Here is a 27,791-nt window from a genome sequence, read left to right as displayed (position 1 = left end):
CACACCCCAACGATACTCAGCCAACTTAGCAATGAGATCCGTAACCTTAGCTTGTTTTCATGCACCACATTTGAACCAAGTCTTGCCCCCTCTATTTTCAGATGACTGTTTAATCATATTTAATGTGTCATGATTTCTGACAGCGGTTTATATACTTTGTCTACTACATGACTTTCTTTTTTGGAACATGAGTTACTACTCGGCACCTAATAAGTTCCAGAAGTTTCTGCATGTTTTGCATGAAATGCAGAAAGCAACACAAAATGGTTAAAAACCCTGGATCTCTCAATCAAGATAGAAAATGCAATCATTTACTCAACCTCATGTCATTCCAAACCCATATTTGTTTTAAGTTTTGAAGATTGTTAATGCAGCTTTTTTTTTTTCCTCAAGGACAGTTCACTATGCCCATGATTGTCAAGCTTAAAAAAAAAACATGAACAAAGTAGTCCAAAGGATTTGTCAGACTTGAAACTCCTTTATTGGAGGACCAGGCAGTAATTTCAATCATTTTGTGAATTTATATTTCATTCTGCCAAAGCTCTTATATTTAAGAATATAATAAGAACATTATTAAAATTATTGCAACTGAACAAAAAAAAATTAAAGCTGCAGTAAAGGGAAAGGAATTCAGTTAATAAAATCATTCCTCACACAAACCATATTGTATACGGATACAACTTGTTGCCATTATTAAACTTGACAGCCATGGCCACTATGAACTGTGTTATACATGTGTACTGTAAAATATAAAAATGTATAAAGACTTTAAGAGAATTATTTTCACGTCCCATGGAAAAAGCACCATACAGGTTTAGAACAGCAGGGACTGAATAAATAGCTTTTATTTGTAGGTAAACTTCTATCTTCACAGCCTTTAATCTTCATTTTAGATTATGCCAACTGACTGAATCAGTCATGTTAAAACAAAATGCAAGAAATAAACACAACCCAATAGGTTTCACCATTTTGTTGTTTATTTGGCCACCAGTTTACTTTAGTCAATTTAAATGCAATGGAATGCTTGTTCTCAAACAGGTTTCAAAACCCAAATTCCTCCCAATATAATTCCCAAACCATCCCTTTCTTCAAATGTCACCCCTCCTAGAAAAATAAAGACAGAACATGAGGGTTAACCAAATCACACACTCATAACCCTGAACCCTGACATAGGTGAAAAGACTGATTAAGCTGGTTACAAGCACTTTCTCCTCCCCATCACACTGACCACTCAGATGTTGCCAACCGGCAATGATTGGAAGGAATCTTCCACTAAGGATGGAAAGCAGGAAGGGTATGGGAGATGAGTTGTCCTTACAAGATGACAAATCTTTGCCATTTCAGTAACTGATATGGAATCTCTGATGGCACTCAATGAAGTGCAAAAAAAGGTTTCAAATTATCCTCCCAGATGACCAGAAAGCTGAGAGGGCCAACTCTGCCCCAGGTATAAAAACAACAAAAGTGCTGTTTCTGGGCCCTTCAGTATGCAAGGTTATAAAAAAGAAAATCATCGAAATATAAAATTAAATAAAACTAGTTCTCCACTTTTACATCTTTAAAAATAATTCAGTAGCAGTTGTTAAAGATTTAGAAAAAAAATAGAAAATGACAATGTGGTTTGACAGTAAAGGAACAGGGAAGGTATCTTAGTTTGTTCTCAGCTAAGTTCTGCATGCACTGTAGTAGCAGCCCATTATAACAATTTTATTTCCACCCTATGAACATCAACATACAGCCCCTCTGCCCTGAAATGTCTTTTCATTCAGATAACAATTGAGGCAGAATAACTAGCCTCCCCCTCCTTCATGGGTAGAGTATTACCAGTATTAAGCTGCAAAATCTTAAAATCATAGTCCCAGGATCATAAATTGAGTTAGGGGACAGATAAAGTTTAACAGATTACCATTACAATTGAACCTAAAAACGAAATAGTTTAATGCCAGAAATCCCTGTAAAAAAAAAAAAAAAAAAAAAAAAAACACAACACTTCAAAGAGATAGTTGTTGTGGGCAGAGAGGCACTTCTCTGGGCTGCAGACGGTTGGCCGGGGTGGTAATGACAGTACAGGCTGACAAAAGACCCTGTAACGCCCAGTGGCTGTACGATTAGTTAGGAAAAGCTTTAGTGTTCACAGACAGGGAGGTTTAAAGTGGAGGTGGTGGTGAAGGGTTTTGTCTCGCCTTTTCCTCCTGACTCTTATAACTCATCGTGTCCCTCTTCCACATCAGAATCATCCTCCTCTGCATCATCCAGATCAAGATCCTGTGGAAAGCACAATATATTCTTTTTAGAATCCATGTAAAAACAAGACTGTTTTAGTGCAATCGAAACTACTATTATTATTGCCCACCAAAACAAATGTTTTTACAGCAAATTATGACCATCTCTACCAGAAGGCCATTTGTACTAGCATGAATTCAATTTATCAAAACTAATATGCCCTGCCACAAACATGCCAGTAATCCCTGCAGAAAAAAAACAAAAACAAGTGCACGATACGTTCACGGGGCTGAGATCTGTTGTCACCAGTGTTTGGTTGCAAAGCCCTTTCCTCATAGCTGGAACGTGTGGATTAGCTATCGTTGACTGACTTAGTCCTGTCAGTTGTGGTAATAAGTGGTTGGGGGAGGGGGAATCATGGGTGGGACTAGAAGGTAAACAGCTATAACAGTTGTGTTGGGAATTAGTGGCAATGATAATGTTCAACAATTAGACTTCCCCAAAGAGGAAGCAGGGAGTCTGGAATGGATTTCTATGATCCTAGATGGTGCCTAAACTCTGATAACATTCATCTCAAAGACTCTGGGACTGAGGACTGATCTGGACATCACTGAAGTCAGCGCGAAAGGAAATAAGGTGGAAGTTTATAATTGAATGACGCCCAAACCATCAAAAGGTTGATGAAGGGCCACTTTAAATGAACTCTGCATAACCCAGGGCCTGTTTACACCTGGTATCAAGATGAGTTTTGGTCGATCGGATCACAAGTAGACCAGGGAGAAACACCCGTTTATACCTGGTATTTTAATCTGTTTCTTATCCACTTCAGACCATCTCTGTCCTGATTTCTTCAAGGGGAGGAGTCTATATGTGGGTAAATGCATGGGCTTTCAGATCTTTCAATCTAATGGACGAAACGAGCGCACACACGGTTATGCGCTTATGTCTATAGGCCTATAACTTGAGGAAACCAGAGAGCTGCTATCTATATGCGGGGTATTGAAATTGCTTTTCAATGTGCACTCACTTGAATCAGTCAAATTTGCGACCACGGGTACTCCATGTATAGGGAGCAGCGGTACTGACCGCACATTTTACAAGATGACATTTGTCAATGACACTGATGCTGCATGGAGCGGAGCAGAGCAGAACCTTTCAGTTAATAATTTTAGCATCCGTTGTCCAACTGAACTAAATGGTTTTTATTTCCACAAAAAAAAAAAAAAGAAAAAGAGGGGGCTGTGCCATGGTGGGCAAGTAAAGTAATAGTGTACAAGCGAACAGACTACCGCAGCAAGCCTATTTCTAATGCATTCGACCACATGAGAGCCTACACACAAATGCATCCGGTCAAAATAGTTTTTTTTTTTTACTACCTCTGGAAGTGGTAGAATGTGGACGAGCTCAAAAGATTTTAGACCAGGTCTACAGCTGTATTTAGCGTACGTACACTTGTGATCGGATTGACGAAAATGCTTCTTAATACCAGTTGTAAACGGGACCTCAGGCTCTTGACAATTGCCTGTCTAATAGATTTGCAGCAGGGTCTTTTACCCCCTGCAGAGGAGGATCAGAGCCAGGAATGCCCATGAGACAGACAGCAAACAACTGCAGCTCCACAAGCAAACTCTTCAAGCTTACAACCAATATTATGCCAACTATTGGTGAAACATTGACTATTTATATTGACAATGCTAATGACAAATTTAGCAAATTAACAAATTCAACAAAGTTAAACCAAATGACTGAAAAACAAATTTAATTGCAATAAAGTTACATACATCTGATTCTTCATCCTCATCTCCAGCTGGTGCTCCACCTTCTTTTCCTCCACTCTCCAAAAACTTTGTGAATCCATCTAGTGTTCTCTCACCATTGTAGTCAATTACCTACAGAAAGAAAGAAAAAGACATAAGTGACAAACATTTCAAAATCAAAAAAAGCATTCAATAATAGATTATTATTTGTATTATTTGTATTATTATTTGTATTATTATCAGAAACATTAACAGCCTATTATTTTTATCATCACCCACCCTTTAAAAGTAAAACAAAGGGTGGATTTTGCAAGGAAGTCAGAAAACTGTCCCAAGACATCTCAGTAACTTGTTTATGGTGTTGGTCATAGTTGGGTAAACTTGCAAAACTGGGCTCTAGCAAAGATTCATTTTAGCAGTAACTTAAGTAACCCTCGGGCTGAGACTCGAGCCCGATGTTTTGCTTTGCGCAAAAGGGTTGCACTGTGCACAGCTATAGCATATGACAGTGCTCCTACATAACAGCTTATTTTTAGCAGTTTTTTTTGTCTTTGGGTCATTATATTTCCCAGATTTCTGCTCGTTCTAAATCAGATATAGATAAAGTAGCACAGGAAAGATTACATTTATATGAATGCATTAGTGTAAGAGCGCTTGCATGTGAATTTGCACCTGGCAGCATCTCTCTACTAATAGTGAAGCTCTGGGTTTTAGTTACTAATAAATATGCTAGAACTTTTCAGTTTCTAAGCTATTTTATTGATAAAAATCACAGAATAGTTTATAATACATTTCTGCGCTACTGAATGATTCTGTGTGCGCGGGATCATGTGATATGCGAACGACTGTCTAGTTTAGAACGCGATTAACTTTCCTGTACAATAAGCTGTGTAAAACGTGCATTCACACGATCAATTTTGAGCATACAGATGGTATAAGCAAACATATCTTATGGAGCGCTCTAAGCATTTATCTGTCATTTTAACAGAAACAGAGCATAAAGTGGACAAAGGTTTCTTATCCTGTTGCACCCTCTATAGGCCATGAATGATCAGCAACTAATCAATGTCAAGCTTAAAGTGTCATGGCAGACCATTAAAGGGGTGGTATAATGCCCTTTTCACAAGATGTAAAATAAGTCTTTGATGTCCCCAGAGTGTGCATGTGAAGTTTTAGCGCAAAATACCCCACAGTTATTTTTATATAGCATGTTAAAATTGTCACTTTTTGAGGGTGAGCAAAAATGCACAGATTTGTGTCTGTTCCTTTAAATGCAAATGAGCTGCTGCTCGTGGCACAGAGGGCAGAGCTTCAAGAGCTTGCACTCACACAGATATGCACTGAAAATTTCAGAAACTTTTAGCCTTTTATGTTCAAACCGGATTCAGACAATGGAGAGACTCAAGAAGAAGTGACATGTAGAATGCAACAGGACATTTCTGAATGGTTAGTTGCTTTCAGCAAACTGTTTGCAGGCTTTCTTGTGAGCCAGCTTCAGAAGAGGCTTCCTTCTGGGACGACGGCCATGCAAACCGACTTGTTGCAGTGTGCGGCGTATGGTCTGAGCACTGACAAGCTGACCTTCCGCTTCTGCAACCTCTAAAGCAATGCTGGCAGCACTCATGCATCTGTTTTTTGAAGCCAGCTTCTGAACCTGAAGCACAGCACGAGGACTCAACTTCTTTGAATGACCCTTGCAAGGCCTGTTCCAAGTGGAACCCATCTTGGAAAACCTCTGTATGATCCTGGCCTGTACTGTAACTCAGGGTGTTACCAATCTTCTTATAGCCTAGGTCAACTTTGTGGAGAGCAACAATTCTAATTCTCAAATCATTAGAGTTCTTTGCCATGAGGTGCCATGTTGAACATCCAGTGGTCAGTATGAAAGAATTGTACTCAAAGCACAAATTTCAACTGCTCTAATACAAGATATGCAAATTTGTATGGTCCTGTCAAGCAGACAAAAACATTAAGATGATGAATAGGACATGGCTTTGCATGGTTAAATGTACAGCTATTATCACTCAGGGTGTACTCACTTTTGTTGCCATCTATTTTGACAATAATGGCTGTATGTTGAGTTATTTTCAGAGCACAGTAAATATATACTGCTATACAAGCAGCACATTGACTACTCTAATAGTTTAATTTCTATAGTATTGTCCCTTGAGAAGATATTCTAAAATGTTCGCTGAAATGTGAGGGGTGTACTCACTTTCGTGAGATACTGTACATACACATACCAAAAAAATTGTGTATATACACTGCTGTTTAAAGGTTTGGGATCGGTAAGATTTTTAATGTTTTTAAAATAAGTCTTCTATAAAATAAGTCTGCTTTATATATATATATATATATATATATATATATATATATATATATATATATATATATATATATATATATATATATATATATATATATATATCTCTAAGACAATCTCTTGCATGGCCTTACCGTACGGTCATCGCCAGCAGGGAAGAACTTTAGCGTGGGGAAGCTATGCACTTTGACAGATTCAATCTCATTGGCTGTGGAGTCCATCTTGGCCACAACGATGTTTGCGTTGTCTTTGAATTTCTCACCTAATTGATCCCAGATGGGGGCCAGCTGCTTACAGTGACCACACCATGGGGCATCTAGATAGAAAAAAAAAAAAAAAAGCAAAGGGAATAAAGAAAAGTAATTTAAACAGGTTTGATAAGGCATAAAGGTGAGTAAATGACAGAGACAGACCTTAATTTTGGGTAAACTATCATTTTAATTGGACTACAAATGCAGAGCAAGTACAACAAATCCGAGAGCAAGACAGAAGCGATTTGTTACACGGATATAATTCTCCAAAAATGTGATTACACACTGTGTCGTGCATTCTTGGACATACATGGCTCGACTATACAAAACCCCACTGGCAACAATGACTAACTACGCAGATAAAAGTACTTGATATTTGTGATAATGATATGACCCATCATGAAATTTGGCAGACTTGCAGAGAGTACAGGGTATAGAAAAAGGAATGTACAGGACCTACAACCGTTTCAGGGTGCAGAGGAATACAAAACAGAATAGGAGTAAAGTTGTGGAAGAAAAGCAGTTGTGCATCAGGCACTGGTTACTGACAGCTGGACGCATGCTGAAATCCTACCCACTGTTTAAACATTGGGCATAGATGGAAATCCAAACTTTTCACATGCTCAATTGACCAGCACTCCTAATGCCCGCCCTCAAATGACACAAAGAACACCCTCTGTGCATTACCCAGAGACAAATTTGTTAGAAAGTCAGTCACAGAAAAAAAAGGGCCAAGTTTGGGAAGCAAGTTGCTTTAAATAACTCTGGAGCCAAAATGATCTCAGCATTTCCCGTTATTGCATGTTTAAGAGATTATGTAAGCATCCTGTGAGTACCGATGCCAGGATTAGCAGTATGCTGGACAGGAATCTTTAATTTATGATGCCAGGCTTTGAGAGCGGCAATCAAGAGATGCCGCCTTAAAATAAAACAGGCAATTTGCCATGAAAAGTGATCACTCAAAACAACTGGTCAGACATGAAACTCAAGGACCAGCAACATTCAAGGCTAGAGAACTTGCATCCAAGCAAATGTTTATATTGAAAAAAAAAAAATAATAAAAAAAAAATAATAATAATAATAATAATAATAATAATAATAATAATAATAATAATAATAATAATACTTACAAAACTCTATAAAGACATTCTTGGCAGGGTTGAAGGCAACCTCTTCAAAGTTTTTGCCAACCAAGACCTTGACAGGGTTCTTATCCCAGTCTTCAGGAATGTCCTGACTCATCAGATGAGGCTACACAGGGTTGAAGGCAACCTCTTCAAAGTTTTTGCCAACCAAGACCTTGACAGGGTTCTTATCCCAGTCTTCAGGAATGTCCTGACTCATCAGATGAGGCTACAGAAAAAGAAAAAGAAACAACATTAAAATCATTCCAGAGAGACAGAACACATTTTCTAAACATTATTAAACGTCAAAATTTGATACAGAAGCCCATTTATTAAAAGTTACTACTAAATGTAGCCATTAAAACCTTAAACCCAAGCAATGTTCTCCACCACCTTTAGTTTCCCCTCTGTGAAGGCTGTGCAGAAGGTGATTATGTTCTCTGCTGTGATTTCTGAGGATTCTGGTCTGTATTTGGTCATCTCTTCCTCAAGGGTGATGAGGCGGATTGCTGGGCACTCTTCCTTCTTAAGACCAAAGAACTCCAGAATTCGCTGGTTATCATCCACATCACTGTCAATAAAGATGAAGAGAATCTGCAGGGAAAGCAAATTAGGTTAAATCCAAATGTAGTTAAAAAAAATATATATATAAAAAAACCTTAAAATAAAGGGGCTCCCACTTTGCCTTTGAAGCCCTCTGCTGCTTTCTTAAATTGGTCCATCTTGTCCTGGAAGTCTTTGGCTGTTTTAGGTACAAACATTAGGATGTGGGATTTGATTTCACCTCCAAAGATTTTTGGGGCAGTCTGCAATGAAAGAATAAGAATCTTAGAATTAATTTCCCCCACCCACAACCTCCAATCTTTAAACACATCCCTAACCCTAACACATCCGAGCGCAGAAATCATCTTACGACAGGGTTCACATGTGATTTATGAAACATTCGTATGCTGCAAATCCCATCATACGAATAATCGTACGTTGATAAATCATTGAAAACAAGTGTCATTTGAATATCACGCCCCTAAAAATTCACCATTTAGAAGCCTCGCCCCTAGAGTTTGACGACATGGTGAAATGTAACCCGGTCAAAAAGAGGAAGCATCTCATGAAAGAGAAATTGATCTTACTCAAAAAAAACACCCGTTAACCTCGTAATTGCAAACAATTATATTAATTTATATGTATATTAAATACCGGTAAATAAAACGAAACATTTACAAACATTATAAACCCTAAACTAGGCTATTTTCCCTTCACTCCACAACAAATCCTTAATTTAACAGTATTCAACACAGAAGAATGAAAAATAAGTAGCTATAAATTATATATTAAACTATAAAACAACACACATTAGGCTATAGTGGCAGTCACCTAATTTTAACATTCTACATTACACAAACAGTTTAGGCTAATGGGCTCACCTCTCATTCAGCAAGAACCCAAATATGTTTCCAAATTTGCCATCTAACTTTTGGTTGCTAAACTTATGTAAATAAGGCTTTTTACTTCACACGTGTTCCAGTATCCATATAGAACAACATCCTTCATATGTGCAAAAATATGATTGGCTGGGCATGCTGATTTTACAGCAGACCATTTAAATTGAGCAGTGTAACTTATGTTTGGTTGACTGCATTTTAGTTTGATGATGAATGGCTGAAATGTCAAGTTAGCGACAGTAGAATATATTTGATATTTTGTGTGCGCGGAACTGTGCGCTCGAGGCGCCTGCATGATCAGTTGGTTTTAATAAAGTAAAGATAAAGAAAACAAATACAATGCATTAGAGTGTCACAAATGAGCCTGCTTATACTAGTCGCAGTTTTTTTCTTTTGTTAATCTGTTAATAAATTAAGTGAAATATATTTTATGTAGTCCTATTTATTTTATCCCTTTTATATAGTTCAATTTATTATGTTTTTATTCTGCAGGTACGTAATGTGACCATGTGTGAATCCTCATGTTCTGTTGTTTACGCTTCTATTTGTGCATGTAAGGCTAAAACCCTGAGGGGAAATAACATTTGTGGCATTTTTTAAATGGGTCACACACAGACACCATCTATAATTTTAATTTGACAAACTAGTCATTTAACGGTTAAGGACCAATTGATGAGCTTCAGGAAAATAATCTAAAATGAAGAACACACTCATTACAGTTCCACCAGATTTATTATGCTGCACGCAAATTCACGCCAATTCAAAAACTTGCGTACACGAGACGTGTTATTTGATCGTAGCCACCACTCATGTCCATATTGATAAATGTCAAGTTTTGCGTAGAAATGGCCGCATGCCCAGTTTTCTGTTGTACGTTCGTTTCATAAATGAGGCCCATTCAATTTCACATCTCAGTGAAAATACAAATATGGCAACCTGGGTCCTGTATACAACAGTTCAAACTCTAAATGTCAATATGGAGCAACAGACAGAAATGTGGATAAAAATGTCAAAAGTGTACCTGCTCCGTGAACTCAATGACCAGGGGAAGCTGGTTGGCCTTGATGAAGGGCAGCAGATTTTCTTTGCTGATCTCTCCATCAAAAGTATTCCGACCCTCATCAAACTTGGGAGGGAAAGAAAGATTGTTAAATCAAGTCTTATTTACACTGCAATTCTCTGTGTACACAGCAACACAAACCTGGTGAGCATTATTCACTGTAACTGAGTGTTGAGTAGGGAACTATGAATCAATCAGCATAGAAACGTGACCGTAACAGTTGTTGGTTGCAGGGCAGAGGATATTCTAGTTGAGACACATGCAGTGGGCATTAATAGCATGCATAAAGCGAGCAGCTGCATTTTGGAATGAGGCAGTAAGGACAATGAATTTCAGAGTGTGTTTGGGTGCTAAGAGACAGAATCTCAAAGCCGCTTTAGGGACAGGGGTCAAGGAGAAGTTTAGCCCATTCCTGATTATAGATTTAGAGCCCATCCATCCATCCATCCATCCATCCATCCTACTGAGAATGAATCATTATAGCTAGTTTCTGTAAAGTACAGTGATTTAGTCTTTGTGAAAATTCGGTTTTATTTGTATTCAGGATTGCCACACATTTTAAAACAATGGATTTCCAAGACCAGATAAGGACTTTTAAAATCTTTCAAATTCACTAATGGATCATGCAGACCAATTCTTTTCACTGCTTTTAACAATTAATTGAAGACTCAATTTGCTAACCACCCACAGATCATTAAGGCTTGCCTTGACAAAACTATTTAGAGCAGGGGTTCAAAACTCAGTTCCTGGAGGGCCACAGCCCTGCAGAGTTTAGCTTCAACCCTAATTAAATGCACGCAGGTATGCGTGTTGGAGCAGGGTTGCAACTAACCCATGCAAGACTGTGGCCCTCTAGGTATAGAGTTCTGGTTTAGAGCCAAGCATAACTACAGGGAAAATTACAGAAATTTCCACGTCACAATTCGAAAACTTTATGACCATGGAAACCCTATGGATTTCTGTGGACGATAAGAGTAGAGAGTGAGGTAGGGTGACGTAAGGCCAATCCTTAATCAGGGGATATTTAATCAGCAGTACTCTGAGGTTCAACAACACGCATCAAGTAGTATTGGTTTTGGTCGTGATCTGATCGGAGAGAAATATGCTTGAATTGCCACAAGATTTCATCTGTGTGGAGCTGATCTACCTCAGAAGCAGGGTGTCCCATTCAGAGTTAAAGCACATCATTTTCTGAATGAAAAAACACTGAAAATTATTTTTATTTTTTTAAATCAGACAAACTACTGTAGCGTAGCAATGGATGGACAAAACCAGAGAGTTTTTGTTTGACCCAAGCAGAAATAACAGGTGGCAAAATGGGCACATTTGAAAGTGAATTCACTCATTTGGTGCTCAAGTATTGTAAGCAATGGGTGAAGTGTATATTAATTATATTATTATATTATATCACCCCCTTGTGAGTTTTTTTTCTAAAGGTTTGAAAGCATGTGATTGTTCTGATCCCTTGTATTAAACTATTTACTGTACCATTTAAAACACTACGACCCAGGGCCACAATAAACAATCCTTGGGTCAGTTAAAGAACCTTCATCACGGGCCCCTGAGTTGAAATCATGATCATTTTCCAGGCCTCCTTTCATGATCCAGGGCCTCCAATAACTGGACGTTTAGGCCTGCTACTACCCATTCAAGAGTCTGCAAAGTTACAAAGCACAGTCCACTCCAAAGAGTTATTCTCTGTATCAGTAAGCAGTATCTGAACTTCTTTTAAAGGCCTTACATGTCCTTTCCCAGAAAAAAACTCATCACAATATTACTCGTTTAAATAATTCCCAACGAAGGCTTCCACAAACAAGGGGACAAGGCCTGGTTGAGTTGTGTTATGGTAAGGTGAGTGACACTTTCGGTTCACCAATTACAACACTGATCTAGTGGATCAGTCAGAGAACATTGAGATTTTCAGAAGGAGGGGCTTCATACAGACCAGTGGCCTGTTGCACGAAGCTAGCTTAAACTGAGTTTCAGAGTAGGTTTAGAGTTGACAAATCCAGATAAATCCAACCTGGTTTTAATCAGGTTCAGACGTCTCACAAAGCTCGGTATAAACGTTCTGTCAACTCAGGTTTGATCCAGAGTTTGCGATTAACTCTGAAGCATGTGCACCTGAAAGTGCAGAGAACATCAGTATGATTCACTTCTCGCGAGAGAGACGGCACAATTAATTTCACTTCTAAAGATTAAGATAATTAAAAGCATTTACAAGGCAGGAATAAAAACTGCTGCTGCAGCAAAGTTTGAGAAGGTAGCTGAAAGAAAACATCTGACTATATCAATGCATGATGTGAATCAAAGAAATGGGCCTAATAATTATAGGTTCACAAAGAGCTCAAATGAATACACTGTTTAAAAGCATTATATATATAAAATGCATGTATTATATTCATATGAATTTAAAAGCAAAGTTTAATATTACTTGTCAATATATATAAAAAAACTTAATGCATATTAGTTATAATTCACATAATACAAATTTAAATTAGCAGCAAAAGATGAGCAATTTTGTCTAAAGTTTTTCCATTATGCTCAAATTTAGAGCGAGATACAGGGGCGTGGCTTTATTGCATCTGATACATGCCACTTTGCTCACAGCTGATTGGTCCAGTTTTGGTTTGCGATCTCTTACCCAGAATAAAACTTGCTTCGGAGCAGGTTAGCTGTGTAGCGCAAGTTACCATGGCAATGAACACCACAAAAAACCAATCCACCTTCTTGAGCCCGAAAAACCAGAGCTTGCTCAAACTAATCTCGAACTTACCTGGGTAGTAACTGAAACCAGCTTTGTGCAACAGGCCAAAGAACAGGGCTGCGTTTCCCAAAAGCATTGTTAGCCTATGTTGATCGTAGAGCAATTACTCTACGATCAACTTAGGCTTACGATGCTTTTGGGAAATGCAGCCCAGTGAGTTACTGACAAACTGGGAAAAGATGTGCAGCAACAAGATAAAATGTGTGAAAAACGTATTTGAACATTCAAGCATGAATCCTCTAGTAGACCCAAAAACAAAATCAAGATGTTATAAAAGGGTATAATATGGCCTCTTTAAAAGCAAGCAATAAGCAAATATCAAGGAGTCAAGAGTTTAGTCAGAAGAGCATTATAAAGTGGACAGTGTACCTTCTTAAAGAGCACAACACCATCCTTGGCAACTTCAAACTTTGAAAAGACTGCATCATCAGAGGTGATGCCAAAGGGTATGTCATCCACAGACTCTGCGGTTTTAACGAAGGCCTTGGCATCTTCTGATTCCACATCCTGCAGAGAAAAACAATTAACAGTAATAAATTTAATAAGTTAAAAAAAACTCCAAATTAGCTAAATTAGCTAAAGAAAAGAATACATTTTACCTTAAAGAACCCAATTACTGCAACCTCATTATCAGCAATAAGAGACTCTGTCTGCATCACATCACTCAACGTAGTGGCTGCAGGGCCAGTTCGTTTTTTCAGCCAGTTGACAATGTCATCAGCCTGTCGACCAGCTGCAGACAGAGCATGACATAGTGAGACAAAAGATCCTGGTGGCACCAAGCAAACACTTAAAGCAGAAATACATTTATATTAAAACGCCTTTGCACATGGCCATAGCCATCTATTAGGTCACCGAGGTCCAGACCTCTGCATTTTTCTGAGGCGCATATAATAAAGGTTGTGAAATATTTGCCTAATATAGTATTAACTCCACTTTATTTCCACAAGGATATTGCACAGCACCAAGATCTTATCTGAGCTGCATCGGTGGTCTGATTTGATTGGTCATCTCAAATATTTTGACACTGACAAGTGGTGACAAAGTAGGCAGGTTTAATGTTCACAGAAGCTGCTGAGTGTGATTTCCAGCACAGCACAACGCTTCAGTTAGTTGCCAAAGTGCGAGATAAGATGCAAGTAGCTAAACTAAACATTTCATATTTAACAGCTGTTTTAGGATCGAAATGTTAAATGACCAACAAAAATCTGGCAAATAAACTAGTCTAATTTCACCATTTTGAATTGAAAACAGACCTGTAATTTACATGGCTCAAGTTGTAATAATTAGTAACAGTCAATGTGAGGGGACAAGAAATGTTAACGTAGCAGTTTCATCATATAAGGCATAAGATTACTAACAAATGTTAACATATTGTGAATGAATTTAATAAACAGTTGCTTAGCTTTCCTGTCTACTTCAGTAACTTTTCTTCATAAAACATCAGTTAACCCCGTTTACTTTCTTCACTGCCACAGACGAAAATGAAGTCTCTGTCAAAGTCAGCTTTAGGAGGGGAAGAGACAGGGCAAGATAAAGCCTTGTTTATACTTTCACCTGGCTCCGCAGCGCAAGTCTCCGCAGACTGCGCATGCACCTCCCCAAACGGACGAGGCATTTATACTCGATGCGCTCGCCGTTGCACTATTCTGTGAAACAACAGGGGGTGACTCAAGTAATTGTCCTCTTAACCATCAGGAATCAACAGTGAGAAGAAAGGTTTATTTTAGTACATCACCAATACCACACTACAAAAAGAATCGTGTAAAATCCAGTAAACCCTGAGATTATTACTTGTGACATTAGAACAAAATATGTGGATATAAAAACATGTAGGCAGGCTATACAACTAAATTAACGATCTCTTACATATTTTCTAATTTCATTAAACATTTCATTAAGTTTCATGGACAGTTTTAAAGAGAAAAATACTCTGCAATGGTGTTGACTTATGAATTTGCACATGGTTTGTCTTTAAGCATATTAAAAATACCACATAGACAAACATTAAAAACTTAATTTTCAACACAGGGGGACTTTAAGTCATACATTTGATCAGTTCCTGGCAATCTCTGGGAAACAAAGATTAAATCTAACTCAAGTACTCCTTCCACATATCCTCATCCATTTATTGCCACAGGGCAGGACTAACATGTCAATCCAAATGACACATCACACACACAGTTTCAAAGGTAGTCTTAATATTGCTCTTGTTATACCAATAATGAGTGCCACAGGTTACAGCAACACGTCAGCAATTACACTGTGGTTCAGAATTTGATTATGTCTGAGATCTTGAGATCATGCGTTACAGAAACCCAGACGGAGTCCTTCCATCAAGGCTACAGATATAGCGACAGACAAAACTTCAGAAATTATTTTGTTCCAGACAGTTTCAGATAATTCTGCAATCCCAAAAGGCAGAATTTCCCCAAAGTGTACGCAAACACCTAGGGGTTTGTGAGGGAACTGCAGGGGACTTGAGTTGATAAAAAGATAATGAACTAAATCAAAAGTAACACTAAAATAAGTGAATAGGAATGCACAATTATTCAAAGTAAAGTTAAAATAGTGGTATATTCTAAATTGTGATGAATCAAACTGCAATTTAAAGCATATATTCTGTTGTGCTGCTTGTTTCCAAGTGAAGAGCTTATGTTTTTTTTCTTTATTAACGTGCAGCTTGTAATACCATGTTTTCAGAGCAGCTTGGTTCTAGGGCTGTGACTAGGGCTGAACGATTAATTGCATTTGCGATAATATCGCGATATGATGAAATGCGATTTTTTAACCGCAAAGCTGCGATTACAGTCTGGTCACGTGACAAGCGAGAGTAAACCAGTCTGTATTGCAGATGAAGCATCAACTTGGCACGCTACGCATGATATAGGCCTGGCATAGGCTACAGGAAACAACAGTTTATGTTTAATTTATGTGATATTGTGTTATAGATTCTCTCCAACGATTCTGTATCGATTAAGATCATTTCAGATTTATGTCTGAGCTTAGTTTTAAACACAGAAACATGACGCGTGTGCTTTATAAACAACCGTATTTCTGCTTGCCTCTAATTCCTCTCACACACACACACACACACACACACACACACACACACACACACACACACACACACACACACACACACACACACACACACACACACACACACACACACACACACACACACACACACACACACACACACACACACACACACACACACACACACACACACACACACACACACACACACACACACACACACACACACACACACACACACACACACACACACACACACACACACACACACACACACACACACACACACACACACACACACACACACACACTAATCTTTAATAAAGTTCGGAAAAGTTTAAGCGAATTACAAGGACATTCGCGGGCTTCATTGCAAGGACATTCGCGGGCTTCATTGCACAAGATATGAGATACGCGCGATCTGCGTGATGTTACTTCTGTAGTGCGCGGTCTCGTCTGCCGGTATTTTACTTAAATGTTCTACGAAGGCATTATGCACTCACCTAAAGGATTATTAGGAACACCATACTAATACTGTGTTTGACCCCCTTTCGCCTTCAGAACTGCCTTAATTCTACATGGCATTGATTCAACAAGGTGCTGAAAGCATTTTTTAGAAATGTTGGCCCATATTGATAGGATAGCATAGCATCTTGCAGTTGATGGAGATTTGTGGGATGCACATCCAGGGCACGAAGCTCCCGTTCCACCACATCCCAAAGATGCTCTATTGGGTTGAGATCTGGTGACTGTGAGGGCCATTTTAGTACAGTAAACTCATTGTCATGTTCAAGAAACCAATTTGAAATGATTCGAGCTTTGTGACATGGTGCATTATCTTGCTGGAAGTAGCCATCAGAGGATGGGTACATGGTGGTCATAAAGGGATGGACATGGTCAGAAACAATGCTCAGGTAGGCCGTGGCACTTAAACGATGCCCAATTGGTACTAAGGGGCCTAAAGTGTGCCAAGAAAACATCCCCCACACCATTACACCACCACCACCAGCCTGCACAGTGGTAACAAGGCATGATGGATCCATGTTCTCATTCCGTTTACGCCAAATTCTGACTCTACCATCTGAATGTCTCAACAGAAATCGAGACTCATCAGACCAGGCAACATTTTTCCAGTCTTCAACTGTCCAATTTTGGTGAGCTCGTGCAAATTGTAGCCTCTTTTTCCTATTTGTAGTGGAGATGAGTGGTACCCGGTGGGGTCTTCTGCTGTTGTAGCCCATCCGCCTCAAGGTTGTGCGTGTTGTGGCTTCACAAATGCTTTGCTGCATACCTCAGTAGTAACGAGTGGTTATTTCAGTCAAAGTTGCTCTTCTATCAGCTTGAATCAGTCGGCCCATTCTCCTCTGACCTCTAGCATCAACAAGGCATTTTCGCCCACAGGACTGCCACATACGGGATGTTTTTCCCTTTTCACACCATTCTTTGTAAACCCTAGAAATGGTTGTGCGTGAAAATCCCAGTAACTGAGCAGATTGTGAAATACTCAGACCGGCCCGTCTGGCACCAACAACCATGCCACGCTCAAAATTGCTTAAATCACCTTTCTTTCCCATTCTGACATTCAGTTTGGAGTTCAGGAGATTGTCTTGACCAGGACCACACCCCTAAGTGCATTGAAGCAACTGCCATGTGATTGGTTGATTAGATAATTGCATTAATGAGAAATTTAACAGGTGTTCCTAATAATCCTTTAGGTGAGTGTATGTCTTGGAATGCAGTTGGCTTATATATTAAAAATATGAAAAATCACAGACAGAAGCTGCTTTCAATTTCAAATACCCACGCGCGCTTTACGAAGCGTTTGAGCATGCGGCTGTGAGCGACTCCGTCTACGTGGTTAAATGTACTTGCATCTCAAAATGCTTTTATGACGCAAAATTAATGTGACAGTCAGTTACATCTTAAGTTATTAAACAGACAGGACAAACCACATCTTGTAATTTCAAAAGAGATTAAAACGTTCAGACAGCCTACTCTTAAATACTGAAAGCACTCTTTGTTTATTGCTTGTAATATTTTTTCCCCCTCTTTGTTATGTTTTGAAGCTATAATTTTTTAAATTATTAACATGTAATTGTATTAATTTAGTTTTTTAATGTGTAATTATTATAAGTAGGCCTACTTATTATGTAATTAAATATTTTAAGTTTTATTAATAAGATCATTTAAAGAAAAAAATTGATCGGCTCATGAGGTGCCTAAAAATTCCCTTCCCTATTTTACAATGATTTATTGCTTGTTCTTGTAAAAGATAAAGAGCTAAAAAAAAAAAAAAAAAAAGCAAATTAAATCGCAATATTGGTAAAAACTAAATCGCAATTAGATTATTTTCCAAAGTCGTTCAGCCCTAGCTGTGACGGTATGGAATTTTTTCTTACTGCGGTGAAGCAACAAATCTCGCGGTTTGGCGGTTAAGACAACCTGTTACATTTTTGGAGAGGTGCACGTCAGGGTACGCCGAAGGGTACGCGCGCTACACAGCCTACGACGTAGCTACGGCGTAAGTTCGACGCAGAAGTATAAATTGGGCTTTAGGCTCTCTACAGAGTCAACGCGAGCGACGTGCTCCCTTTCATAGTCTACACGTCAGACGCAAGCAACTTGCAGTATCGCCCCCACCAACAACGCATAGTATTGCATGCAACGGTGCGTCGCGTATCAAAAACTGGGACGACACATTTTGCTACGCATAATGGCGGCTGAAGCTTAACGACGCGTGGCCTTGCAGGCGCGTATGCGTATCGATTCGTTGACTCTGTAAGAGCCCTTAACGTTACCCAAGGCCGGCGTTGGTTCAAACTAAACGCTGCTTCTTATAAACTCAATCTCTGCAAGCATGCCAGTCTAACATGCATTTGTAAATTTAATGTGTGCCAAGTTCAGTTTACATATATACACATGGTTTCCAACATTTAATGGCCAAAGTTTACAGAATTGAATGATTAAGGATTTTACATTTCAAAAGAGGTTTTTAATGGTTGAAAAAATTTAAGACAAATATTAGCATTTTAACTTAATTCTTGTAAAAAGCTAATTGTAAAAGTGAATAAAAAATATATATATATTTGACCCGTTTACAAGCATATAATGTGACCATTAACCAACTGTGATCATGCAAATGTGTCATTAAATTGAAATATTAACTTAAAATCTCAGGGGGTACTTAAATCTAAGGGGTTCAGGCTCAGCTGACAGAAAAAAAGAAAAAAAAAAGTTAGCCCTAAGAAATCTGAAAAGTATGCAAACTTTTAGACTGACAATTGAAAGTCCTAGAACTTTTTCTGAGGCTGGTCTGCAGGAGTAAGACTGTAATAAACACAGACTTTGAGAACAGCCCACATCAACCAGACCACAGGCAACGTGAGGAACTGCACGTTGACGGAAAGGGGGAGGCGCCTTATACACAGGCTAGAACGCAGGGCTTCCACGTACAGAATGACATGCATGTCCTCAGCAGTTAGCACTCACATTCATGGTACACAAGCATCTGACCTGTCTAAGTTGACTTATGGTTTACAATGTATGATAGCATAGTCAAATTACTCTTTAGCAATTCTAACCAAAACAAAGAAATATACACTCACTGACATCATTTTATCTGGTTTTAGAGAAATATTGTTAAGGATTTTGAAAGCCTATTTTATTTACAGATCTGAAATCCAAATAAAAGTAGTGTACATTTTTTACAAAGGTTAAAAAAAAAAAAAAAAAAAAAAAACTGAAACCATTCTGGTAGGTCATTTACCAAAAGGACCATAGATATTGTACAGAAAATGTGTGGCTCATTACACTAACCAGAATACTCCTTGGGGTTCTCCTTCTCTCCTCCCTTAAAGAACTTGATGGTGGGATATCCACGAACACCAAACTCTTGAGCGAGCTCAGCTTCCTCCGTGGCATCTACCTTAGCTAGTCTGATGTCAGAGCCTTCAGCTTTCAGCATACCAGCCGCTTTGGCATATTCAGGAACCAGGGCCTTGCAGTGCCCACACCATGGAGCATCTGCAATAGGCAAAAAGTGGTTAATTCAATACATCTTACATTTACTGAATGTTATGAATTTTACATCAAGCATTCATTTACTCACAAACTACATTAGCAGTAATTTGTCTGAATGAACAGGTTAGTCGGGTTCATGACTAAACAGCACGAAGTTTCAGTTGGGTGTCCAAATGCAGTGAAATTAGATAAAATGATAACTGAATAAATCAAACTTAACCCTCACTCCCTCAACACGTCATGGCTTTAACAACATGCCATGTAGTGAGAGAAGACCAAAGTTCATAATGCTTATGATGAAAATCAGTACGTGTCAAAAACTCCTTCACAATATTATCAAATAAAGAACTAATGTTAGACTGCACTGGTACGCTTTCCACTGTTCACAAGAGATTTTTATTTATTTTATTTTATTTTATTTTTTATTTAGCAAGAAAAGTTATTTTTCTGATGTACACGTCAACCTAGCTCTGTGGCGCTGGGAAGTCCCGCCCATATTACACGCTACCACGCCTCAAATTATGACGAAACACTCGTGGACACCAGTGATTGGTTAATTTGAGAGTCGATCACGACCATGCATCAGGATATACTTTAAGAACGGCCAATGAATTTAGCCCGGTAAAGACACATATAAACTAACAGCCCGGATACACACAAGTTTGAGAAGTCTTTTATGATTAGAAACTAATTGATGCTTGCCCATAACAAGTCAAACCTCGTCTCATTTGCATGAAGTGGTGGAACATAAATAAGGGCCAGGAAATCGAAAGTCAAAAACAAGTGAAAGTGCAAATCAGGGTTTAACCATTTCAACAAAAACGAAATTCAGAGATTCCGATCCAAGGCTGTTATCGCCCTGAATATGTATTTGAAACTACACGTCTGCTAACTTGGATTGAATGCATTATTCGCAAAAAGCTTTAACTTGCTCTTTTGTTTGTCAAAACAGAGTTTGAGTGACTGGCAATGACGTCTAAATAACAGTTACATTGCGTCCGCTTTTGTGAAAGCGTTCAAAATTGCACTCTTACGTTAAATTTAAGTAGCACACGTCTATGTTACTACAAGGAGATCGACTCATGAACAGAGATCAATTATTGTGGTTGCACGTTAAAATTAAGAATAAAACATAACTAATTTCACTGATAGCGTGTTTCGTTTAGCATTTTACTCATGCACAAACGATCGTCGTAAAACAAATAAATAACAAGTCAAACAAAGCTGGCGACTACTTACAAAACTCAACAAGGATATTTGGGTAAGTTTTGAGCGCCTCCTCGAAGTTACTTTTCTTCAGTACAAGCACGTCCTCCTCCTCGGTGATATCAGCCGTTATCACAGCGGCCAGTGCGCACACAACCAACAACTTCAGCATCTCGGATCACCTCCAAACGTGCCAGCTAATAATGAAACCGTGATGGAGACGGTTAACGCGTCTGCTATTCTTTCACCTTTAACAGTCTGAAGTGTCGCTTGATTTTTGTGTCTACCGCTAATAACGTGGCAATGTGCGCAGGAAACAGAGAGGAAGGCGCTGCTGCGCATGCGCATTTATGAGGCCGAACGCTGTTCGTGTTGAATTGTGAGTGGACCGCGCGTCTCCTAGCACCTGGAAGTGAATCTGCCCGTCTTGAATACTAATTTCCAAATCCTACTACGGCGAATGCTTAGCACATGAATATTATTATAGCGGTTGGTCACGTTGCGTAAACAGACGTGATGACCAGTCAACTGGCGAATTAACTCGGATCACAATTATTAATTTGACTTCTTTCCTCCAGGAAGGAACGCGAGCATCCTAATTAATATATTCATAAGCCAAGCATTAATTTATATGGATGTTTTCTTTGCATGTTTGTGGCTGTATTACATAAACATCCTAACTCCGAATCCTATCTGGTTAGTAACCAACCACGGCCATTTCACTTAGGAAATTGAACTTTTTCAAATCTTAAAATAATTAAAATGTTTTTGTAATACAGTCCCTGATTAGTAAAAGTTTTCGGTTCATGGGTTTATTGTAGGACAAAATAAAGTCAATGCACCTATAAGCAAAATAATATGAAAAATGTACAACAGAAAAGAATAATATCATATAAGGTCAATAAGACCAACACAGCCTAAAGATGTGCATGCTGTGGATTGCCAAACACGATAAAACAATGAGCTGACACAGGAAATGGTGCACTATCACTTTCACCACAATCTTTCTGTGGTTATACACTAAGAATCATTTGTCAACTATATTTTTTAGGATGTTCAGTTAGTGTACAACATAATTATGTGTCCCCTAAACTAAAAATAAGATGTTTTAAATAGTTTGCATAAGTAGTAGGCTAATAAAAGTCCAGAAGCATTTACCTCATTATTACGTTATAAAATCTTGATAAAATTAGTCTTTTCCCCAGTCCAATTTGAGATAAGAAAGCATGAATACACTTTTCATAAATTTAGTATTATAATTTAGTATTTCATAAATTTAGTGTAAATGATGTCAGCACTTAAGGTTTTAGCTAGAAAACTATTTCATGCTATAAACCTTATAATCAGGGCTTGACACACCTGCCAACCCGCCAAATGGCAGTTTTCCCCATGGTATCGATGTCAAAATTGAGGCCCGTGAAACTGCTAAGTGGCTAGTAACTTTGGAAAAAAGTTAATGTCAAGCCCTGCTTATAATCTTGTAGATGATCATCAATACATAATCGCACATGACTGCTAACAGTATTGCGAGTTTGACTTTTAGGTTGAGCCGTACACCACAAAGTGCTGAAATAAACACAAAAAGAAGCATTTTAACAGAAATGCAATGTCAGACTCTTTGTAACTTGCATTCAATTTCCTCAAAACCCACAAAGAAGCTGAAAGAAGAACACGAGTGGCCTGATGTATAAGCACAAAAAGGCATTGAAATGTGCACACACAATTTTCCATGCACATATCGGGAGTTATTAAAAAATAAACTTATGTAAATATGTGTGCATGGTCCGCACACTCTAGACCAGGGGTGTCCAACCTTTTTGTGAGTGAGGGCTCCCTCAAGGGATACAATAATCTAGAGGGCTACTTGTTGATATACTCCAAAAATATAGGCTACAATTTATTATACAGTTGTAATTGAAATTATTCAACATCCATTGCAAATATTTTTTGATTTATTGGAACAATTTACAGACTTTCAGCTGTTTGCAATGAACAAATCAAACAAAAGTAATTGAAATAGTTCAACACAACAAATGTTTCAAGTAGTTTCCCCAAATTCAACTGAAAATGCAACTTTTAATGACTTCTGCAGTGCAACTAATCAGGGGCTTCTTTAGTTGCACCAGGTGTGCTTGAGCTAGAACCTATTTTTACAGTCTATGGCTAGAACACATGAAATATCTGGACTGGCTAGGTTTGTTGAGTGTCATGTTTGAATGCATGTTAGAATTATGGCTAAGTCAAAAGAATGGTCCAAAAAGATATCATCACCCTTCACAAACAAAGAACAGGATACAAAAAGATAGTGAAGGCACTAGACACTGTTGGAAGCATAGTTTGCCTGTTCAAAGTTAAAGGAACTGTGGGTACACTACCTGGACGGGGCAGAAAAAGGGAGCTATCAACCAGATTTTTGAGAAGGAAGGTTAAAAAAAAACACCACTACTGACCCAAAAGTACAAGAAAAGTGCTCAAAATCATATAAATAAGCCACAGAAGTTTGGGGATTCTGTTCTGTGGAGTGATGAAACAAAACTGAAACGTTTGGCCCTATGGATCAGCAGTATGTCCAGAGGAAGAAGAGTGAAATGATCACTTTGCTTACAGTTAAAGGTGCTGTATGTAACTTTTTTACTCTACTAAAGCATAAAAATACCATAATACGTTTGCAGATATTTATAGGAAACAAGTTCACATACTCATTTCTCTGAAAAACACTTCTACAGCCAGTTATTTTACTTATTATTTTACACGTTCCGTGTTGTCTGCCGGTTTTTGTTTTGGTCTGTGTGATCTCCACTGCCTGTTCACCCAATAGTATTTCGACACCCCGGGGTGCCAGTTGGCAGGAAACACAGCATATTGCAGCCTTGGAAACGAGCAAACAAATTGGATGCAGATCCACACAGCCTAAAAAGCCTCGATATCCATCTAAAAATCTCTTTGAACGAGAGCATATTAAAACGTGGATAAATCAACTCATCAACTTAAATTGTGTAAGTCTCCTGGGCTTTCATTTTCAATTGCGCTCGTTCTGTCGCGTGTCCTCAAACTGGCAACCCGTGTGAGCGTCGAGTCTGAGGAGGAGGGGGTGGGGGAAACAATGATCTCTGATATTTTGAATTTGGATTGCAGTACCTATTACTAGCTGTCATTCTTACAGACAGCACTTTATGGTGGTAGCTCAGTGATGCTCTGGGGCTGCTTTGCATCCTCTGGCACTGGAAACCTGCAGCGTGTGGAAGGCAAGATGGATTCACTGAAGTATCAGGAAATCCTTGGAGAAAATATGCTATCAGTGAGAAAGCTAAAGCTTGGGTGTCATTGGACCTTCCAACAGGACAGTCATCCCAAGCATACCTCAAATTCCACCAAGGCTTGGTTGCAGAAGAAGTGCTGGAAGATTCTACAGTGGCCATCACAGTCATCTGACTTGAACCCAAAAACATTTCTGGTGGGATTTGAAGGCGGCGGTTGCAGGACACAAACCCAAGAATATAACTGAACTGGAGGCCATTGCTCATGAGGAATAGGCTAAGATTCCTCAGAAATGCTGCCAGAAGCTGGTGTCTGGTTATACATCTCATTTGCAACAGGTCATAACAGCAAAACGGTGTTCTACTAAGCACTAAAATGTCATGAAGGGTAATTTTGAGACTGCAGAAGTCATTCAAAGTTGCATTTTCAATTGAATTTGGGAAAACCACTTGAAACATTTGTTGTGTTGAGCTATTTCAATTACTTTTGTTTGATTTGTTCATTGCGAACTGCTGAAAGTCTGTACATTTTGCCAATAAACCTGATTTGCAGTGGAGGTTGAATATTTTCATTTACAACTGTAAATAGCCTATAACATGATTGTGTGTGTTTTTTTTTTTGTTTTTTTTTACTTTAAATCACCATCATTTGTCAAAGAAATAATAAAATATCTCAATATCCTGACTCAATAAAAATTAACGCTTTTTTAAAAGCAATTTTTCAATAAAAATGATTAACTTTATGATTAATTACATTTAAAATTAATTTAATAATAAAAAATAAACACAATTGCGAGTTTGAGGTGCCGCTGTGCAATGTGCCGCAGCAGCGGCAGCTGCCTTAGAAGGCATCTATAAAATATATGGCTATGTGAGAAAGTCCCTGGCAGCAAGAAATGCCACTGGAAGTAGCCTACTGCTGCGATGTGCCGCATTTTGCGCCAGCCCTTACTGCGTTACTTAAAAGTTACTAAGCCGTTTTGAACTAATTGTTTAACTGAATTATTAATTGTCGTTCAGACAATGATTTGCCGCCACCTACTGGAGAAATGAGAAATTAGTTTCTCTTGCCTACAGCTGATAGAATCATGTATGTATCGCTGCAGCCCGGAGACCTGCAGGTGGGAGGAGCTTACGCCGCAAGTGGGAGGAGCTTATGCCGCAAGTAGGAGGGATTTCACAAATGTGCAAGTAGGAGGAGTTTATGCCGCAAGTGGGAGGAGCTTATGCGGAAATCCCCAAGCTGTCATTGCCGAGGACAGCGGTGAATGAGTATGGCAGGAAGTAGCGACAGTAATGAAAATAAACGATCAAATATTACGTTCCTCGTCATGGTCTGATTTCTTACAGCTTTGTTGTTATTGTGTGTGTCCAATACCACTCACTGTCAATGATGAAGTCACGTCTTTACACCTTTTACCATACTTAAAGTGATGGTGTTTAGTCCTTATTCAAGCATATTTCTGAATATTAGCTACATATTCTACAATTCTACAGTATCAAGTAAATGAACATATTAAAATGTGATGCAATTGGACTCAGTGAAGTGAATGTGTAAATACATGAAAAACATTTGGCTAATGTAAAAAAAAAAAAAAAAGTTACCATCCATCTTTACTGCATCATTTTTTTAAATAGCAGACTAATGTTCTTCTGAACGTGTTACACATATATTACATTTAAATCTCAGGGTGGATAAATTATTTTTTTCAATGAATGAGATGAGAATCTTGCAGATGAGAATCTTGCGCTGGCCAGTGTTACACTCACTTATTCTGACACCTACTGGCGTGCGTCTGTGCAGCATCACGCAAAAATAAAGGTTTACAGTAACGGACGCGACTGTTAATACGTTATTCGTAGTGACCCATGATAGATTTATTTCGTGTTTTTCCTAGAATGGGCAGTTTGTGACTTTGCGAGATAAACAACATAAAGTAGCACTGGTATTACAAAACATTCAGTGACACATACCAATCAAATACAGACGTGACACAAATAACACGTTTATTAAAATATTAATGCACTTTAATTCGTTTAATTGATATTTTAAATAACGAGGCTGAATCCAGCTTCTTATTCGCAGCTTCTTATTGACGCTATCCGTTCCACCTTAAATGACGCGAACTTCCGCGTTTGCTGGTTTCTTATTGACGCTCAACTTAGGGACCGTGCGGTTTTTCTCTTTTTCGCGTTTTTTAACGGAATTGTGTTACTTTTGTGTCTATTTTCAGAAGAAAAGAATAATATATTTTTTAAAATGCAAATAACACTGATATATCAGCGAAAATGGACTGTAAAAATATAAAGGCACATAATTAGGCTACAGTATTCTTTAATAATTGTACATGTCATCAGCTCAATTTAGGGACCATGTGGTTTTTCTCTTATTTACACTTTTTAGGGACCCTGTTAATATTGTAGGCCTATCTATTTTCAGAAAATAATAATACATTATTTTGAAAGGTAAATAACAAATAATAATAACATAAAATGACTGTAAAAAATATAATGAGGCCTATACATCAATCTTTAATTATTGCAAATAACATAATTTAAATGTATTTAAAAATAAATATATTGAATACTTTTATTTATTTATTTTTATTATTATTACTAATTAAAATTTCACAAGGTAACCAGAGATTATGCTCCAGCTTGGATCCAGCCCCTTATGAAGACTGATTATATGATAAATATATATAAATTATCATTTTATCATTGCTTTAAACTGCACATTAATTTTGCTTAAAATGCATGCGTTTGTAAATACTAATTTGTTCTATCTTATAACTGTACATTCTGATATCTCATAAAATCCTACTGTGGTTTTGTAACAGAAATCTGCATTTTCTGTAAAGCTGCTTTGAAATATGTATTGTGAAAAGTGTTATACAAATGAATGTATGTATGAATTAAATTGAATTGACTTGAAAGAGCCATTGCATTGTTACTGTACATTTTAAAGTTATGGACCCAATCTGACAATACAGAAGAGTTATCACATTGTTTGCCCAATTGGGGGTGTTTCACTGATGCTTTATCCTGCATCTGTGCTTGAATATAATCATGCACAATTTCAGATATTTATACTGTAGAATTTTGAAATTATGGACCCATGAAAAAGGCCAAAATTACCCATTGCCCATTGGGGGGATCTATATCTCAGCTGCCTTTGAGGGTGCGTTAAAAGTTTTCTGCACAATTCGCGGCGCTGTTTCTAGGCAAACCTCAGAGGGTGCGTTAAATTGGACATTATCCCATTATAGTAGAGCTACTACTCTAACGAAATCCAAATTTTAAGCAGTTTTTACTGTAG

The 27,791-nt window shown here is 38.1% G+C and overlaps 1 protein-coding gene across 1 annotated transcript; it reads right to left on the bottom strand.

Moving 5' to 3' along the window:
- Nucleotides 1–955: 955 nt before the first annotated feature.
- Nucleotides 956–21,616, bottom strand: p4hb (prolyl 4-hydroxylase, beta polypeptide). Its single transcript, XM_084425928.1, has 11 exons — nucleotides 21,249–21,616; nucleotides 19,806–20,012; nucleotides 13,547–13,680; nucleotides 13,317–13,454; nucleotides 10,142–10,246; nucleotides 8,359–8,484; nucleotides 8,072–8,272; nucleotides 7,685–7,805; nucleotides 6,438–6,619; nucleotides 4,005–4,112; nucleotides 956–2,265 (listed from the first exon to the last, which is right to left on the bottom strand). Exons 1-11 carry the CDS (start codon nucleotides 21,385–21,387, stop codon nucleotides 2,200–2,202), a joined length of 1,527 nt encoding a protein of 508 aa, XP_084282054.1. The 5' UTR covers nucleotides 21,388–21,616; the 3' UTR covers nucleotides 956–2,199.
- Between the last annotated feature and the right edge of the window lie 6,175 nt (nucleotides 21,617–27,791).

Source organism: Rutilus rutilus (assembly GCF_951802725.1).
Source record: "Rutilus rutilus genome assembly, chromosome: 12".
In the NCBI taxonomy this organism is placed as follows: domain Eukaryota; kingdom Metazoa; phylum Chordata; class Actinopteri; order Cypriniformes; family Leuciscidae; genus Rutilus; species Rutilus rutilus.
Note: the sequence above shows the minus strand (reverse complement) of the source record. Positions and strands in the feature narration are given on the sequence as shown.